We start from the raw sequence: 20788 nt of genomic DNA on the forward strand, positions 1-20788 counted from the left end.
TGCAGGGAGGCAAAAAATGCTGTAATGTTGTTCTGCATATCCTGATGTTTGGCCACCTGATGCAAGTAAACGAATGAAACTCATCGCAGTTTGCTTAATGTGTGGAACAAGAGGGCCAGGCATTGGTTAAAGTTGTATTGTTTATATAGAGTTTAACAGCAACATGATTTTTACATACAGGTTTTGTAGCATTGCCATCTTATTTGATAGATTTAACCGTGCATCATCTGCATATCAGTTAAAGTCTGTTTGAGGACTCCTGTGGACACTATCTTTTATCTTTCTTCTGATTTTGTTCTATAGCTAAACTGTTTGTAACTTTAAAAATGATTGAGAATGCTAACATGTTTCTTTTCAAAATAAAATCTATCACTCATTAAAGGGATATTTTGTTATTTTTGATGTTGGGTCCCCAGAATGATACCAGTATTTGAATGTAGTATTTTATGTCTGTAAATGGTGAAATCTCTTAATCCATTGCTACTGCACATTAAGAAAAATCATTCACAAACTGCTGGGACTATTTGCACACAGTCTTTTGGAAGACCAATTTGCTTGGAAATTTTTGGACATTTTTATGGGTATTTGGGTAATTTCTTTGTAAATTTTCCAAAATTGGATTGTGGATTATCAGGGAATTTGTTTGGATGTCTCCGTTTTCTTCATAGAATTTTGGGGAAAGTATTGGGGAATTTTTGAGAATTTGCAAAACAAAAAAATAAAGGAATTTGCTTTGTAATTTGAATAATTTTGCTTGAAATTGTTCAGGAATTTGCATGGAAATTTTGGCAACATTTTAAAAAGAATTTTTAGGCTTCAAGATAAAGTTCTGCTGAAAGATTTTAGGACTATTTAAAGAAATTTTGACGTACTTTTTGTGGAATACTTAAAAAATACGTTTAAGAATTACATAAATTTTAGGTAATTTCTTTGACATTTTGGGGATTTTGGGAAGGAAAAATTCCCAAAGACAAAGCGAATGTTTTAACTTGCCAAGTCCTATGTATTCTAAATAAGATGAAGAAATAAAAATTCTCTCCAAACTAAAGCTCAGATCTCAGGAGGTTAGACGAACATGAATTGTAGGTCTGTTTAAAATGAGCTAAATTAGACGAAGCAACTGGACCCATTTTTAACGCTGTATAGCTTTTTTGCCGGTTGCCCTCAGTACACTTTCCTTTAGGGGCAACACAGTTGAACTCTCTTGTGGATAATATATTTGCTATTATCAAGTACCTTATACAACCTGATGCTAAAGATACTAAAATATCCCTGAGAAACCATCAACCAAATTTTTTGGACATGGACACCAGTCAAAATCAAATAATACTGGTACATGTTTTAAGAAAATGGACAACAAAAAGTACAAGTTCTGGGCATCCAGTATTGAGTTATTAATGTATTTAATCACCAATATATGCAGCAACCTTCTAAAAAATGTCTACAGTGTGTAAATATACTGTCAAAGTTGTGGAATTTGGATAGCTATAACAGTGTGTCGTCAGCATAACGGTTAAATGTCCTGATTGGTTGATGAATGAAATAGCCTGATGGAATTAGAAAAGGACCAAATATTGATCCATGAGCTCTGCTGCAAGTGGTCTGTGAATTAGGAGAATCTTGTTAATCATCTGTTGATGAGGAACGGTGAAGGGATGCCTCGTAACTGAGCTACAAAAGGTGTTTAAATGACCACAGGAGTGAAGAGACGAAGAAAGCAGAAACAGGAGATGTTGACTGAGCGTGTTAACTGGCTGTGCCATGTGTCTTCATCCATTCATCATCTGCCCTTCCCTTCTCCCCTCTCCACGCCTGTTTCTATATGTAACAGATCTTTTCCTTCTTTTCTGCTCTCAACGTGCTTTCTTAGCCGTCCTTATATAGCTGTACAACTCCCTGCTTTGCTTTCCATCCCACTGCAAGCACCAACAACCTCTTAAAAATACCCCCATGTTACTGATATGACCAATGCCTGCCATGTTTGGGGAGGGATTTGGGGAGAGCTTAAGGAATTAGTTTTGGCCAAGTTTAGAACTTTTAATTCAAACTGGTAAGATCACTTTGGCTTTGTATTGTTGGCACTGCCTTAAGAGTAATTGTCTTTCTATCAACTCTGCTGCAGAATGGTTGTTTCATGTCTTTGAAAGGAAAAACCTTGACTCAGGCTCATGTATTGGTTATGTTGAGTAGAAAATGCAACAAAACAAGGCTCCATTTTCATTTAGCTCTTGATTAAAGCAGAGGAAAAGCGAACTTGATTGTATGTTATTGTTGCATGATCCTTAAATTGCATTTGTGACTATTTTGTCAATGTGGTTGTATATTTTTACATAATTCGGCACTCATCTGCAACTAGGCACTGACTGAAAGAACTGTCTTATTTCCTGTATAAAGCCATATTCACACTCATCAAGCATTACCTCAGGACCTCATGTGATGTAGGAATTAGTCTCTGAAGCTACAGTAATTCCTCCTCATTTAGATTTACCAACCAAACTACATCTTTGGCTTTAATCAGGGTGTAAAAAGCCCACCCAAGATGTTTCTGTTACCCCTGTTGGTAGTGAAGAAGTATTTTCCCCTTGAATTTGAGGTCATGAAATCATGGCTGAACATTCTCCTTCAGGATTTCCTGGTAGAGAGACAGACCTACCCACAGAATCAGCAGGGCCCCTGAAAATCCCAGAGAATGGGCCCAGTAGTGATTTATTGATGATATCAATGCATTTGTGTTGGATCAGTAGAATTGGTGTTGTATCCTGGCTAATAATTTCATTTTTGCCACTTTTAACCAGTTTTTGCAACTTTTGAAACAACCTATCTAGATTACTTCAACTGCCACTTTTTAACCAGTTTTCACACATTTTCCACCCATTTTAGCCCCTTTTTCCTTTCTTAACCCATATTTGCTGCTTATTCCCTTTTTGCCTCTTTAAAGCCATATTTGGTGCTTTAAACCATTTTTGCCACTCTGAACCTCTTTTCACCACTGTTTCCACTAATTTTGCCCAATTTGTTTCCACGTTTAACCAATTTTAAGGCATTTTTGCAACTTTTTCACTACTAAAGCTGCCCATTTTGCCCTTTTTAACCCATTTTTGTTACTTCTAAGCTTGCCCCTTCTTCCTTTCTTTACTCATATTTGCTACTCTATCTAATTTTTGCCTCCTTTAAGCTACCTCTGGCACATTCAAATGCTTTTTGCAACTCTTAAACACTTTTCACCCCCTATTTTGCCAATTCGTTTCCACATTAAACCCCTTTTGGCCACTTTTTTAACTGGTTTTCACAATTTTTTTCACTTATTTTAATTGTCACTCCTACATTTTTTCACCAATTTTTGTCTTTTATTTTGCAAGTATTCATTTATTTTTCCTTATTTTGTCTTCCTTTTGATGAAGTGCTGTTACTTTTACGCCGGATTCCAGTCAACAGAATATTCCCAAGAGTGCTGGGGAACATCAGGATGTTTTCAGTCAAATGTAAGACGAGTCTTTGAGTTCTGGTCAGCAGTGGTTTTAGCCTTGAAACTCTCCCATGGATGCCACTTAAACCCATTCTTTTTTTTATATTTGACTCATGAACTCTGACCTTAATTGAGTCAAGTGAGGCCTACAGGTTTTTAGATGTTATTCTGGGTTCCTTAATGACCTCCTGGATGAGTCACTGATGCACTCTTGAAGTAATTTTGGTGAGCCGGCCACACCTGGGAAGGTTCACTGCTGTTCAGGGTTTTCTCTGTTTGTGGACAATGGCTCTCACAGCAGTTTAATGGAGTCCCAAAGCCTCAGAAATGGCTTTGTGACCTTTCCAGACTCACAAATCTCAATAAATTTGATTTCTAATCTGTCCTTGAATTTCTTTACAGGGGTCGTTACTTACATGTTTGGTTTAATTGAGTTATCTTTGTTAAATATTAACATTTTTGAGGATCTGAAACATTTAAGGAAGGGGAAAAATACTTTTTCACAGCACTGTAAAAAGGAGGGCATGGGAATAAACTAAGAAAGGATATTTCAGTAAGACAGTCTTAATTGTCAATATGCTTTTAAAATGTAAATTCTTTTAAGTTAAATGATTTGAATACAGGTAAATTAGGCGTTTCTATTTAGCACATTTAACATGGGGTCAATGGGTAATGATTGTCTGGTAATACCTTTGCTTTCAGTCCCAATATCATGATCATGTCACCAGTATATGACATTAGATAAAGATTAAACGCCCGATATAGAGTTTTTATTCACTTACATGTGAATAATCATTCATAGATAAATGAAATATGGGGCTTAAAATTGAGTGTTACAGATATTCCTGTGTGTATTTGGCTTCAATCATCCATGTTCATCATCAGTGTTTAAAGTTTGGACTTATTTTGTCTCCTGTGAAGGCCCCTCCCATTTGTTGTAAACCTGGAGGCTGTGACTATTGTGCTTTGCCCTAAAGCGTTACCTCTTCTTGCAGTTGACAACAGCTCAAGCAGCACATATCTTTCAGGTATGTTAAGGTCTGCCTTTTGTGTCTGTAAAGCTCGGCTGTGAAAAACAAAGACCCTCCTGCTGCTGCGGTACCTGCTGATTGTTCTCCACTCCTTGACTGCAGTTTGGTTTAAAAAGAGATGAATTTAAACGAAGCGACATCAGACCAGTGGAGACTGAACTGCTTTCAAAGCGGCTTTGGCTGTGCCAGAGTCTACATTTGATTGTACCAGTGTATGCTACGTAGTACAGAGGTTTATTTGGAATAGACAAGGTTAGTATTGTATGAAGAAGGCTGTCTTCTAACCCATTAATCAAGCTTTACCATTTACATCCATTCACTTCTCACTATTAACCATCCAACCAATGATGCAAAAAGGTATCTACATCCTTGTCAAAACACTTAGAAACAAAACTGTGGACAACCAGGACTGTTTCAGAATTTCAGTGTCTGGCTATGCTCTATACAAAGGTTAGCTATACAAGTGTTAGCAGTCGCTTACATTAGCTAATGGGTTGTAACTGTGGCAGACTGTTTCATCTAGTTCATAAATACCTTAATCTGGTAATGGCAATAGCAGGGGAATCCAGGTGCTGCCAACAATTTAACCAAAAGTCGGAAACTGCACCTAGGCTGTGTAAATGTAAAGAAAATAAGTTAAGGTACAGAACTGAGATGGCCCAAAATTTAAACATCTGAGATTGACGTTGCCGTATACAACAAGAAGAGACACTGGCAACAAAAAAGTAATAACTTTTAAACCATAAATTGTAGCCACTTAATTTTTTCTCCTCTTGTAGCCCTCTAATGTGCCATTCTAATGATGCTATCCATGCCTTCATCGCCCCTATGGAGGCTCCTCTAGCAAGCCAGGAACTTGGATGACTTTCCAGGTTTTTAAAGAGTAAATCCACACCAGTAACTCCGATATATATTCTAATACATTTTTTTTTATCCATTTATGATTACCTCCGTCACTAGCTTTGCATTTAGCATGCTAATCCAGCATATCGTTTTACCACACTGCTTTGTGACAAGCTGTGACAACCAATGGCTGTTGTGTTGTCACATCATACATTGTCAAACAGCGCATGTCTTTATACTTAAATCAGGATGACTCAAAAACAGCCAATGCAAAAAGGCACAAGGACATTTTTTTTTGTATATATGCTAATTTTTCACTTTTTGAAGAAATGGGAGAACTAGTTTGTGCAAAAAAAGCCTTAGTCATTATTGTTTTCTGTGAGCTTGAATTTTTGTTTATTTTTTTTTTGTCTTTATAGTCCCATAACTTTTTCAAAATTTAAGTCACATTACTGTAGCACACAAATCCAAAAAGCAAAGGTTTTCCCAAATAAAAGGATGTTTTGAGCTTGACTGTGCACTGCAGGGTTAATGTTTTACAAGTTCTTAAGACAATAAGCTCAGGCAAGACAAAATTGTAAAAAAAAAAAAAAAAATAGCACAGGACTCAGAGGGTTGAACTGAAAGTCTCCTGGAAATGACACTTTACACCAGTCAGACACTGAAATCACCCTTCATTTATTCTATACAAAAATAGCTTATAGCTTTTAATATATTTCAGAAAACAAAATGAAAAATGTGCACTTTTTGACTTCTAATTAGGGTTAGGCTTAGGCACCTAGATGATTAAAGTTGTCACCATAAATAGTCCGCCCTAGAATTACTGGTAGGTTGAACTGATAGTTCTTCTAGTTACTTTAGAACCAGAATGTCTGTTATAATGGCTCAGTACTATTTCTAATTTACCACAACCCCTACCTCTTGGTTTCAAGTCCCCCCTTGTTCCTATTAAAACAAAGTCACAAGGGGTTTTAGTGCAATCTTTCCTTGCAAAGTGGTACGACTCTTAAAGAACCTGGTACGTCATCAATAGTCAACGACAGCCTTCACTACAAAAAGACCATAAGGCTTTGAAGCTACATTAACTGAGATAACATGCAGTATAGTTTATTTTTGAAATTTTAACAAAGAAACTACCAACATTTGTACACTTCTCCACTAGAGCAGCCATTATGCTGATAATTCACAAGGCCTTCTGGGAGATTTCCCATAGCACTCTGTTTGGAGTCTCTGGAAAATCTCCATTTAAAATGCCATGGACCTGACAAACTTGACCCTACCTAAAGGGATGTGCACAGTGAGCTGACCGTTAAATTCAGATATCAAATTTGCCAGCGCAAGTTTTTCACATTCGTCAAACTAATTATCTATCGTAATTTAGAAGCATGGGCCCAAAATACCAGTAAAATGCTCTTTTAAAACTATAATGAAGCCTCCCACCACTATTAGCAGTTGTAGCTTTACTTTGAACGAAAGCTGTATTTTGAACGAAAAACTGAAAGTAAAGCTGTATGTAGGCTGTTGAGTGGTATACTCACGTTTATCTTCTCAACTGAAGTGATAAGTACATTACATTAAGCAAAACACTAATCTGCAAAGAGGAATGAAGGCTGGCGGAGCTCGCCGCTAACTTTAGCCACACTCTATTCAGCAGACCAGCCTCACATTATATAACCATGTGATGAATTGACTGTGTTCTGAGCGTTGTTCCCAAATAAGAAAAGTCATGTAAACCCAATTTCAACTTGTGTGTGTAGCTGAAAACAAGAAATAGCACCCAATCCCTGGAAAAGAACATGCAAAATGTAGGGGTAGGGCTAAGTGGCAAGTATAGTAGGGTGTAACAGGACTGAGTCGTGGTCCCCAACCGCTCTGACTACTGCATTACTGCTATTACTGCTCTTCTTCCTGGATGTAAACCAGCACAATGGGCAGGTGGCATCACATGCCAGTAGTTTGAATCTATTTTGATCGAGAAAGCAGGGACTATAGACTATAGACCAGGACGATTTATAGCCACGTTTAGAACAGACATTTCAATGCTAACATGCAAGGAGGACCAAAGGCTGGTTATGCTAGCACCGCTAATGTTAGCCACACTCTGCAGAGTCAGGTCTCATGTTTCGCTGTGTTAAATTACTGTGCTCAGGCTTCTGCTGTTTTGGTCGACTTAAGGCAAGCTGACTAGTCTGAATTAATATTTGGGTTTAATCAATAAAGTTAGTTGCTAGGAACATACCTACTTATGATTAGCAAACATAATCCAAAACAATCAGAAAACAATTCCTAACATTGGCCTAGACTGAATTTGAATTTGGTTTTTAATTAGAAAGGAAATAGGTCCCCAGTTTTAATGTAGTTTAGGTAACAAAGATGGCTGCCCCTGATTGGAAGCTTTCTGATTCTAGTCCTAGAATTTCTTCAAAAACAGGATATGCTAATATCAGACACAAATGGTGTTAGCTAATGAATCATGTCACGCCAAAACGTAGCAGTAGAAGTCATTTGGATTACTTTTGCTCGCTAGGCTAAACTGAGCTAAGCTATGATAAGCCTAGCTAACGTATGACATTTGGCCCAAATGTTATCAAAATGTAAAAACACCTTAGAGTTAGCAATGGACTGCTTTTGTGTCGTTAATTGAAGGAAACAGGACTTCAAAATAAGCTAGCTAGCAGCTGGCTGTCGCAAAAGTTTCTCAACTGTATCAGTTATCTTGAACAGTTTAGTTCTAAACCAACTGTGAAAACTAAAGCAGATAAAACTAAAATTATCAGCCTTGCCAGACCGATTTTTGGTCAAATGACCCATTTACAATAAATAAAGCCTTACCCTGTGTAGTTAAGTTAGCTGTTGGCCTTCATGGTTATCACTGTCTTTGCCTTATTTTTCAGGATTAGACTGAAAAATTGCCCCAAAGTTAAATCTTGAGCTAATGTTTCTAGACCAAAAGAATGGATGGCATTAAGAGTTGCCTCTGAGTAGCAACTTAGCACATGCTGCACCAAACTGTACGTACTGCACAAGCTATTTGTGCTGTTGCCTTGAGGTGTTTGGCTGCTTTGGATGTTTTACACTTTGCAATGCTGCTTTGCAAACTGCTACATTGAGCTTTTTTCACCTATCTCATGCAAAGTTAACCTCTCAAAAGAGTCAGCCATTCTTAAAAACGCTCTGCTAGTGCTAAACAATACTGTTAAACAAGTAATCATGAAGAATGTTGGGAATATTGAGTTTATTGTAAAACAGGGAGATGAAAACAGAAGATTGTACAGTTTGGCGCATGTATCCAGTGGCTTTACTTTGGCAGAGTTTGAGCTCCTCGCCTTTCCACGGCACCTGTCGCAGCGTCTCTTCCCCTTGACATAGTTGGCTCATGTTCTGCTCCTCTTGTTCTTCTGGAAACCCCGCTGTCCATGCTCCTCCCGCGCCGGCTATGAGGGCTGTCAATTGTTGGCTTCAGTTTCACTCCGATTTAGAAAGTGCAAGGCAGCAATCCAAGGCTTTTTGCTTTCAAGGCTTTAAAATTAGTCTGAAATGTCAAGGGGCTGGTCATGCAAATGAAACTGAAAGTGCTCTTTGATGGAGTTTTAAGATTAGGAGATGTATCATGGATAAATGAGTTCACTGCTTTGATCGGGCGACTGAAACTGAAAACTTCTTTCTCTATATCTCCCCTTACTCCCATTCTTGTCCCCACTCCCCCTCCTCTCTGTCTCCATCTAGCTCGCAGCCCAAGTGCTGGACGATCTCGATGATGAGGACATTGGATTTGGCCTGGTGGATGAAAAGAAGGGCGCTGCTGTTGCCAAGAAGCTGGGTATGCCTGCCAGTCTCTGACAGAGGCCTCACTGGTGAAATCTTTGCCTAATTGATACCGGCAGATAATAAGCTAAATCATTAAATTAGCATGAATCATCAGTTTTCATTTGGTGTTAGCTCTTCTTTCAGATTTATTAAAAAAAAAACCTTAGCTGTTTAAATGATATTATTAATTAATTTAGAAATTATTTTACATATTCAGTTATTTATTTAGTTTTATCATTTAATATTTCATTGGTTTATTACAAAGGATTTCATGTATTTCAATTTTTTATATTTATTCATTTAAAAATTATTTATTTAGGGGTGTATTCTTAAGGTGTTTTAGAATGCTCTGAATCAAGGTATTTATTTAGAAATGTAGATAGGTTCTACTTATCTATGTTTTGCAGGTATTTGGTTGTTTGTTTCTTTGTTTATCATCTACTTTATGTTATTTTTGGTAAGTATTTATTAATTTAGCTATTATTTATGGAGGTATTTTGGAATTTATTTGTTTGTTTATTTGTTTGTTTGTTATGCTTTAGTTTTTTGGAATTCAGGTTTCACATTTTATTTAGTTTTATTTATTCACTATTATATCTTTCAGCTATGTGTTTATTTTTCATCTAGATGTGCAGTTATTTATTTGTCATTCAAATGTTGATGAATGTATTTACTTTTAGTTTTTCACTTCATTTAATTTAGCATTGCAGTTTTTTATTTTAGTTAACATTTATTTGAAAAAACAGGTTTTCAGTTAAAGTATTTTGGTATTTATTAATTATTTATTTATTTATTTATATTTTTAGTCATTTATTTGGGTAGTTTTTTATTTTAGTAGCTGTTCAAGAGTGAACATTTATTTTATTTATGAATTGTAATATCTTGTGGTAACTTTATTTATGGGGTTATTCAACTCATAAGTTATTAACATTGATGTTAAGTTTTTTATTTATTATCCATCTATTGATTGAATTATTCCGTTTTATTTTTCATAATTTCATTTGCTTATTTCATAATTTTTCATGTGTCTAGATTATTTTGTACTTAATAATTTTATATTACGAATACATCCTTAAGGTGTTTTGAAATGTATTGAATAGTTAATCTGTTTTTTTCCTCAGAAATTTAAAGAGCTACTTGCATAGGTTTTTTTTAAGGTACATAGATAATTTTTTCATGTGGAAATTTGCTTATTAGTTATTTAGTTTTAAGTCAATTTTGGTAGGTATTTATTCATTCAGCTATTATTTATGAGGCATTTCTGAGTTTATTTGATGGTTTGCCGTTGTTTTGGAATTTAGGTATCACATTGTTTGGTTTATTTATTTTCTAAGATGTTTTATTAGTTGTTAACATTTATTTTTAAAAATGTGGTTTTTTTTCCTGCTTTACATTTGTTTAGATGTTTGGGCATTCATTTTTTTAAATCTAAAAATTCCCTCATTTTCTTTGGTAGTCTTTTCTTATTTTGGTATCTGTCCATTTATTTTGTAAATCTTGGTAACTGTATTTATTGAGTTATTATTTTCCATTTATTTATTCATCTATTGGGTATTCTGCATATCTGGGTTTGTTTGGTAGGCTTGTGTGTGGTAATGATGAGTTAAAAACACAATGCATGCAACAACAAAAGTATTGCAGTCATAAAACAGACATAAATATAGAACATTACAACAAAACAAATTGAAGAATTTACAACATAAAATATTCTTTATAAAAGAGCAAAAGATGAATGAGCCTTTTTCAAACAATTGATTACAAGGCTGAGTCTAGTCTTAGGTCTGATTTTTCCATCTTAAACTTCTCCTATGGGATTAAATGGCTACTATCAGACTGGATTTTCCTCATACACAAAGCTGTAAGGCAAAGAGTAGAAGTCTGAGTCTGACTGTGTGGACAAAAATGAATCAGTTCTGCCCTCAAGTGTTGACCAAAGATATCACAGCTTTTTTCACCAGCAGCACTAAATGATGATGTGCTAACAAGCCATATGTGCACTGCTTACTGGAAAGTATTTATGTTGTTGGCAGCATTGAAGGAGATGATATTCACTAAAGCTTGAAAGTTTAATCATAAAGAAATTACCAAAGAATATGTGACAAACCTTTAACGTAATGTTTGAATGATTTGTGCCAACAGGTCTGGAAGAGGTGGAGAGCATCTACATCTTTGCTGACAACGAGATCATTGAGTACGATGGAGAGCTGGCTGCAGACACCTTGGTGGAGTTCCTCTATGATGTAAGTCTTTCATGGGTCTAGAAGTCTAGTTTTTAATGCAGCATGGTCATACAAATAAGATCATCTCAAGATATTACAAAATGTAAATTTTCTATAACTCAGTTTCTTTGTCTGTCTGATAGTCTGCATGTTTTCATATTAGTATTTGCAACATTTCTACTGGATGTAAAATAAAAACCCTAATTCAAAAAAACTGGGACGATGTGTACAATTTGAATCAGTATAGAATCAATATAGAATGCAGTGATTGGCTAATCAATTTCATCATATATTCAAATATATTCAATTGAATACAACACAAGATATTTAATGTTTTAATTGATGCCTGTAACATGTTCCAAAAAAGTTGGGACGGGGCAAGAAAACTTACTGAAAATTGTGGAATGCTCAGAAAACACCTGTAACACTCCTCAGGTGACTAAGTTAATTAGTAACAGGTGATAGTTCCATTACTGGATATAAAAGGAGCACTCCTAGTTCACAGTAAACAATAGTGGAAAGCTCTCCATTTTGTAAACACTTTGTGACCTATAGCTCAACATGCAATTTCAAATAATTTAGAGGTTTGACAATCTAAAGTTCATAATATCATCAAAAGATTTAAAGAATCTGTTGGAATTTCTGCAAATAAGGGCCAAGGCTAAAAATCATCACTGAATACCCATCACCTTCAATCCAGGTGGCACTGCACTGAAAGCAGGCATCATTCTGTGATGGGTATTACAGGAACCCTCTGGAAAACCAGTCAGTTCACATAGTATGTGAGGGCATCTGCAAATGTAAGCTAACAGCCTACCATGTAAAGTGAAAGCCATTTATCAACAACATCCAGAAGCACCACTGTACTCTTAGGGCCCAAGATTATCTGAGATGGACTGACCTGAAGAGAAAAAGTGTCTTGTGGTCTCACAAGAGGAAATAACGGCTGTAAAGTACTCCATGCTAACGAGGAAAAGGGCCATCCAGATTGCTAACAACACAGATTGTGAAAGCCAGCCACTGTGATGGTGTGTGGGTGTATTAGTGCCAATTACATAGGTCACTTGCACATCTGTGAGGACACTATTTATAGTGAGAGGGATATACTGGCTTTGGAAAAGCATGTGCTTCCAATTTATGAGTCTTTTTAGGGGACATCCCTAAGGGAGAAGATGCCACATTCTGCATGACATACAACAGCATGGCTTCACAATAACAACAACTTAAACCCTGCACTGTTAACCTCTTGAACATCAAGCAAGAATGAGAAAGAAATCCACTTTCAATACTTTAAACAATGACTATCGTCATTCCCTAGACACTTATAGAGTGTCCTAACTTTTTTCGAACATGTTGCAACAATCAAATTCTGAATTTGTACGTATTTTACAGGCAAAATGTCAAGGCTATTGGGCTTCATGTTGATTCCTTGCTTTCCAGGCATTCTTGTGAGCACGATACCTTGACGTCATTGGGCCTCATTGCCAGCCCTTGCTTAAAGCATTTGCACCCAAGAAAACACCCTGGTCCTTCTCCTTGACCCCCCACTGTACTTTCGCTGTCAGGTATTTGGACCTTCACAGTAATATTAGTACTCCCGTCTTTTTGCAGGTGATTGAAGACCCTGTGGAGATCATTGACAACGAGCGTGAGCTGAAGGGTTTCCACAACATGGACGAGGTCATCAAGCTGGTTGGCTTTTTCAAGAGCGAGAAATCTCCTCGTAAGTTGAATACTCTGGCCTAGTGTCTTAGCCTGTAAAAGTTCTGCTTGTTTTTAATCGATAATCAGTTTTTCTCCTTTTCTCCATGAAGACTTCATTGAGTACGATGATGCTGCTGAGGAGTTCCACCCCTTCGTCAAGTTCTTTGCCACATTTGACCCCAAGGTTTGAAAATGTTTGAATATCTGTGTTGATTTGTATTTGTGTGTGTACCCCAAAATGCAGACTTTCATGCTGGATTTATAGGCTAATGGGAATTCTATATGAGGGCCATGTAGTTTAATGGATTTGTGAGAAAAGTAACTTTGAGGTCTAGATTATAGTACTGATTTTTGGCTTAAAAACAAACTTTTAAAAGTTGCATTAATGCTTCTTTTTTATTTCAGATCGCCAAGAAACTGAAGCTGAAGATTAACGAGGTTGACTTCTACGAGCCCTTCATGGAGGAGCCCGTCACCATTCCAGGAAAGCCCTACATCGAGTCTGAGCTTGTTGAATACATCGAACAGCACGACAGGTGAGACTTTGTTTGATATCAAGATGATGTTATGATCCAGGTTGGCCTACCAGTCTGTTTTCATTATGGCGAATCTTTCAAGTTAAGTGTTGAAAGAGATGCATTTACTGGTGCCCTCTACTAAATTCAAGCCCTTATCTACCTTTACTTAAATCTACAATATGTAGATTTTTTTCTCACTACATTGTCAATAATATTTCCTGAAAGTGACTACTGCTATTTATCTTCAGTTGAGGTCTTACATAACATCAAATATTTCCAACAGTTTTCAAGCACAGAGAAATTCTCATAATTGTATCAGGATGTTTTGGACATTACATTAAAGACTGCTATATAATGCAGAATGAAATGCTACTGGAAACTGCCCTTCTGTTGTTGCATCTCAGCGCTGTTTTTGCGGGACTACAGGTATTCTCTGCCATCAGTTGTGAGTCCAGTTTTCCAAGTTCAACTTTGCAATGTGGGACTAAGTTTGTGGTCCCACTAGACTATTCCAGTCTGAGTAGACTGCTCAGCTCCAGAACTTACTCCTATTGAATTGAGGATTCTGTCCATTAAAGACTCCACTCCAAACATTATATTTGTTAAACAGTAAACTGTGTTGGTTTCATGGATGAACTTTTATGCAACCAGTGATTCCAGAGTGCTTTGAAAGAAGCTTGCAGAGCAAACCAGGAAGACCCCAATCATCTTTGGTCCCTCATTATGTTTAATCCAGCAATGAAATTAAAGTATTGGCATACTGTTTAGTAAAGACCCCCTATGGAGTGTTTGATATAAACATGCAAACTGCAGAGGCATGGCTAGAGGTATTGTCAAGGGGTGTTTTGGGACTGAGCTTATGTAGGGAGCACTTGGAGTCCAAGACAAATATCCAAAAAAAGAGGGGGGTTAAAAGGTATTGATTCATATTGTATCAAATCATACAATTTCATATAATTTTGTATCATATCATGTCATATTGTATTATATTTTAATGTATCGTATTGTATCATATCCTATGACATCATATAGTATCATACTATATCGTATCTATGGGATCATATCCTATTGTAGCATATTGTATCGTATCCGTATCCTATCCTATTGCATCCTATAATATATTGCAGGGGCGTAGCACAGGGGGGAAAGGGGGTACTTATTACCTGAGCCCTGAGTAGATATGGGCCTTTTAGAAGTCTGAAATGAAAAGTGTGTTTTTATTTGTTTTTTTGTCTTAGTAATTATCATCACTGTTGAAGCAAAGCCACTAAATGAATTGGTCTACAGACTGAAATTTGAATCAAATAGAGTAAAATAAACTTTTGGGGGCCCCTGCTCCTCCCCTCAACAAAGTCCAAATGGTTTAGTCCAACCCTAGTACTTGCTAATTAGTATGGGGATATTATAATTTTAAAAATACATGGATATTCGTATAATGATGCAACATTTTTTGCTTCGCTGGCTGGCTAAAGGGGGGCCTGTGTAATTTTCTTTCTGGGGGCCCAAAATCCCAAGCTGCGCCCCTGATAGATTGTATCATATGGTATCATATTATATGGTATCATACTGTATTATGTCATGTCTTATTGTAGTGTATCTGAGATCTATGGTCAACTGAAGTCAACATGGTCAACTCTGAGACAAGGGAGCGTTACGTAGCTATTTTTAGACTGAAACAGACATTAACAACAATCTTGCTTTTTTTTTGTTATGCTTGACATTAAAAAAGCAAGATGACAATGGATTACACCCATTTCCTCTCCATGAATCAGCTCCTTCATGTCTCTGCTGGTTGTCCTCCTGGCTCAACAGAAACTCTGGGGTCTTCCCCAGCATTAAGCCCACTTCTTTTCTTTGCCTTTCAAACCCTCTATCTAAAATTTTGCTTTATTCATAATTTTACTATGCTATATGTCAGATTTGTGTCATATTCCATTTTATTATAGTGATAAGTTTGACTTGATTTGTTTTTTGTCGTTTTTGTCTTACAGACCCACTCTGAGGAAGCTTGAGCCACACAGCATGTACGAGATCTGGGTAAGAGACTGGAACCTACTCTTTATCAAACAAACATCCCCTCCTTAGAATGTTTTCTTTAACTTCATTTAAATTTCAATGCCATCAACATAAAAAACATTTCTTATTGCCTTTTGGTATTCCCAGGAAGATGACATTGATGGAGAGCACATTGTCGCCTTTGCTGAGGAAGATGACCCAGGTTTACTTTCACCTTTGCTCTCTCATACTCATTTTAACAACACTGACTTTTCCCCAAAGTGTTTATATTAGTACACCTATTATAAAGCTGGAGGATACCTTTTCCCATGTTTAATGTCTGAATTTGTCTTTAGACGGTTATGAATTCCTGGAAATCCTGAAGGAGGTGGCACGCGAGAACACTGACAACCCCAACCTCAGCATCATCTGGATCGACCCTGACAACTTCCCCCTGGTATGAAAAAAAAACACTCCAATCTGCTTGGAAGCACATTTTAAAGGCTTAACATAAATGCAACGTGTGAAAAATACATCTGATGCAAATACACTGAGGTTATGACTTCCTAAATGGAGAATAAAGTCTTTGGGTTTGTTCTTAGCTCTGTGTTCACACTGATGGGACACTAGTTCCTCAAAATCAACTTTTAAATGCACGTTGATATTTAATTTTTACAAGGATTGCATGTTTTTGACAAATTTGTAGGGTCAGGATTTATGAGCCTAACGATGTCCTCCTCTGTTTGACTCTGTTCCAGCTGGTGCCTTACTGGGAGAAGACCTTCCACATTGACCTTGGTTCTCCTCAGATTGGTGTTGTTGATGTTGAGGATGTGAGCAACCTTTCTCATTCTGTGGCCTTAGAAAGGCCTGTGGAAAAAAAGTTTCAGTTCTTGTGAAAGAACCTGGAAAAACATCAGACTATCAGCTAGAGAGTTGAGTTTGTGGCTCAACTCTTCTAGCTTCTAGTTTTTCTCTTACCCTAACCTACCCCTAAATCTAACCAAACTTTTACCCTTACCCTTAACCTCACCTAAACTAAACCTAACCTAACTTTACCTAATCGTACCTTACCCTAACTTACCCCTTACTCTAACCTACCCTACCCCTAACCCTACCCAAAGCTTTTTTCTTTAATCTGAACTTACCCACTACTAAATCTAGTCCATGCTTTACCTTACCTAAACCTACCCTAACTAACCCTAAACCTAACCCTAACCAAAACTTTCAGCTAACCCAACCTTACCCTAACCAATCCCTACACCTGCCCAACTCCTTAGCATAACCTAAACTTTTACCTAACCTAACCATACCATACCTAAAAGGGCAGAGCCTTTGAAAAAAAAAAAAACCTCAAAGGGTGATTGGATGAATGTTCTGTCTGTCACAACTTTTTGGGCCAATCAGAGCAATAAAACACTTGATGTTGTAGCTGCTACCAAGGTGCACGTGCTCCGCTACCGAGGAATAAACTCCATAAAGAACAGCATATTGTGAGCCAGTTTCATCAAGTCCTGATGAAACTGGCGCTTTAGCAGCATCCACGCTAATCTCTTCCGCCATAATGGCACCGGCCTCTTGTTGCTGCTTGCTTACGTCACCACTCTGCCGCGCCCGAAAGTACTGCCCCTCGACGCTGATTGGTCCTGTCACTTTTTAAGCGGGCCCAAACGGTGCAGACGGGAGCTTTGCAAGATGGATTCGCCAGTGAGATACACGAAAACGGGTGTATCCATCTGCTTTGCAAGGTTATACCATACCCTAACTTACCCCTAAACATAAACAGAACTTTTGTCTAACCTAACCTTACTCTAACATACCCCTTAACCTAAGCTAAACCTTGACCTAAGATAAACGTAGCCTTACTCAAACTACCACTAAACCTTATCTATACCTTTGCCTAACCCTAACTTGCTCCTAGACATAAACACAACTTTTATCTAACCTAACTTTAACCTAACTTATCAGTTACCCTAAAAACCCGTAACCCTAACCTGAACTTTTACCTAACTTCACCTAATCCTACTCTTTCTCCAAACCTAATCCAAACTCATATCTCACTTTACCTAACTCTAACCTAACCTTACATCTAAGCTTTTCATTTACCTAACCAAACCCCTAGTACCCCTTAACCTAGGCTAAACCTTGAGATAAGATAATATTACCTTTACCTAACTTACCTCTAAACCTAATCTATACTTGTGCTTGACGTAACCCTACCCAAACTGATGCTAACTCTAACCAAAATGTTCACCTTACTTGTTAAACTTTTACCCAGTTTAACCTTACCCTAACTTACCCCTAAACCTAACCTCAATATTTACCTGACCTAACCTTACTCTAACTTAATCTTAATCCTAACTTTAATATAACCTATCCTTACCTTAACCAACACCTAAACCTAACCTAAACATTTACACTACCTAACCTCGCAATGACTTACCCCAAAACTTAACCTGAACTTATCTAACCTTACTTTACCCTAATCTTACACCTAAACCTAACCTAACTCTTACTCTAACTTACCCCAAAAACGAACCTAAACTTTTTCTTACCTAACCTTACAATAATCTTACCCCTTAACCTAATCCTGTGCTTTTTACCAAACTTTGTTCCTACCCTAAATGACCCTTAAACCTAACCTACACTTTTACCTAACCTAAACTTACCCTACTTTAACCCTAAACCTTACCCAAACTTTTACATAACCTTTCTCTTATTTGACACTTAACCTAAACTTTCTGAAAAGTACTTGTTTCATTTAAACTACTACTCACTTTTGAGGATACTTTCATTCCAGTACTTCCTTTTTACTTATATATCCATATGTCTTTATCGCTGTTAGAATTTAAATTGAGCCAAAGAATCAATACGTTTAAACTTGAATACAGAGAAGGGTGCTTTAAGACAGATCAGGCATATATTTGTTCAAAGCAACATTTAAATGTAATATTTTAATGACATGCAATGACATGCCCAAAGTTTGATTCAAATGCTACATATTGTGCATTTAATCCACAAATCAGCTGTAACTTTCGACTTTGAATCAAAACCAAACTGTAACCTTTCACTTGTCGAGCTTTAACGAGTTTGTTCCTCTACAGGCTGACAGCGTGTGGATGGAGATGGACGATGGCGATGACATGCCCACAGCCGACGAGCTGGAGCAGTGGATCGAGGACGTTCTGTCGGGAAAGATCGACCCCGATGATGATGATGAGGAGGATGACGACGATGATGATGACGACGACGATGACGACGATGATGACGATGATGATGATGATGAAGATGATGACGACGACGATGATGATGATGAGGACGATGATGAGGACGATGACGATGACGATGACGACGACGACGATGATGATGAGGACGATGATGATGATGATGATGATGAATAAATGATCACTTACATCAATCACATCAGTTTATTGATCCAGTAATGGCAAAGCACCACTTTTTAACATCTTTTGGTAAACACACTTTGTGTCGGTTTGCCTTCTGTACGGTTCCCTCCAAGGGACAAAAAGAACAAACCTATGGGAACCTTTTACCGTCTGTCAGGGAAGGAGATTTTCAAAGAAGCAGAGCATTTGTAACTCTGTCTGAAGTGTTACAGCTTTTCTGACTTCTTACTTTTTTAGTTTCACTGTGAAGAAGCTAACGAAGGCTAACTTCCCTGTTTGTTTTCTACAGTTCCTCACATTAACTGTAATTCTGTTTCAATGACATGTTTTCTACTTGATGAAGAGAAGAAACGATCACTTTCTTGTACTATAGTAAGAAAGAATTGACCTTAGTTCACTGGAGAGTCTTAAGATTATTACAATCTTGGAAAAATAAAGTACAGGATAATAAAAACAACTACACCTTAACTTGTTTCTGCTCTCATATTAAAAATGAAAGACAAAATATAAAACAGAGAACCAAATCTGTTTGTCTGTGTCATCCCTCCCTGTGTGCATATTTCTGTCTTTCTGTATGTTAAACTAGTAGTTCCCACAGAATCCTGTTCTGGGGTTTTGTTACAGGTGAGTGTCACCTGGAACCATTTCTGTCCAACTGTAGCTTGAAACATGTTGGAAGCACCCCCTCGAAAACAGGCTGGCAAGTACAACCCCAATTCCAAAAAAGTTAGGATGTTTTGTAAAAATGTAAATATAAAACTGAAAGCAATGAGGGCAAATCTCATAAAAAGAACATAAACAACATATCAGATGTTTAAATTGAGACATTTTACCATTTCATGAAAAATATTGGCTCATTTTGAATTTGATGGCAACAGCACATCTCAAAAAAGTAGGGACGGGGCAACAAAAGGCTGAAAAAGTAAGTGAAACTAATGAGAAAAAGCAGGAGAAGCATTAAGCAAAGCATGTAAAATTTTCAGAAAAAATGCTCCTCAGTGTAATATTGCAAGGCCTTTGAATATACCAACATAGTATCATAAAAGATTTGGAACATTTGGAGAAATCTCTGTGATCAAGGGACAAGGTCAAAGGTCAATATTGGATGCTAGTGATCTTCGGGCCCTAAAGCAACACTGCATTTAAAGCAGTCATGATTGTACTGGAAATCATTGCATGGGCAAAAGAATACAACCAGAAATCAGTTGGCTGTGCCATCCATGAATGCAAATTAAAGCTGAATCATGCAAAGCAGGAGCCATATGTGACCACTCTCCAGAAATGCTTCTATCTTCTTAGGGCGGAAACTCATTTAGGGTGCTATCACATTAGGCCCTGTTTTTTTTTAACTGCGCAGCGACGCGATTCCTCCCCCTCCCCCTTCCCCCCACTGACTTGCTTTCACTCTAGCAATATCAAACCGTGCCCAGGCCCACTTGCGTATTTACTCGGTCTGAAACAGCAGGTGGTGGTTTGCGCGTAGCTGGTTTACAACCCCGCAAAGGAGGAGAAAGAAGAAGAAGCTACCATGGCAACCACTGGGGTCATGACCTGAGTGAAGACTGCTTTTGTTTTGACCCGGCAAAAACTCCATCCTGCAGCCATTGATGATTAAAATCACTTTTTAAGATGCCAGCAACTTCGTTCTTTGTATCTGCACATCTACGTGCAGCTCAGAGGATTAAATGGTCTTGCAGTGGTTTTTGAGGTTACAAGACTTTTATTGCCTTTGCACCTCCTCTCACTGACTCCAACTTGTGTTCATCTGTAAGGTGAATCACAACAGACCGTTTATTGA

At 37.4% G+C, this 20788-nt stretch overlaps 1 protein-coding gene across 2 annotated transcripts in view; it reads left to right on the plus strand.

The window, feature by feature from the left end:
* casq1b (calsequestrin 1b) overlaps positions 1-19502 on the plus strand; it is a 43625-nt gene extending 24123 nt beyond the window's left edge. Inside the window, exons 2-12 of one of the 2 annotated variants that reach the window (XM_041779727.1) lie at positions 4462-4494; positions 9067-9160; positions 11287-11387; positions 12978-13089; positions 13181-13254; positions 13476-13606; positions 15580-15625; positions 15752-15806; positions 15940-16040; positions 16342-16416; positions 18688-19502. In XM_041779727.1, the coding sequence (XP_041635661.1) occupies positions 4462-4494; positions 9067-9160; positions 11287-11387; positions 12978-13089; positions 13181-13254; positions 13476-13606; positions 15580-15625; positions 15752-15806; positions 15940-16040; positions 16342-16416; positions 18688-18984 (1119 nt within the window). In that variant the 3' untranslated portion in view covers positions 18985-19502. The remainder of the gene's footprint in view (positions 1-4461; positions 4495-9066; positions 9161-11286; positions 11388-12977; positions 13090-13180; positions 13255-13475; positions 13607-15579; positions 15626-15751; positions 15807-15939; positions 16041-16341; positions 16417-18687) is intronic. The other variant, XM_041779728.1, reaches the window with a different exon arrangement.
* The last annotated feature ends 1286 nt before the right edge of the window (positions 19503-20788 follow it).

Source organism: Cheilinus undulatus, linkage group 22 (genome assembly GCF_018320785.1).
Source record: "Cheilinus undulatus linkage group 22, ASM1832078v1, whole genome shotgun sequence".
Lineage (NCBI taxonomy): Eukaryota > Metazoa > Chordata > Actinopteri > Labriformes > Labridae > Cheilinus > Cheilinus undulatus.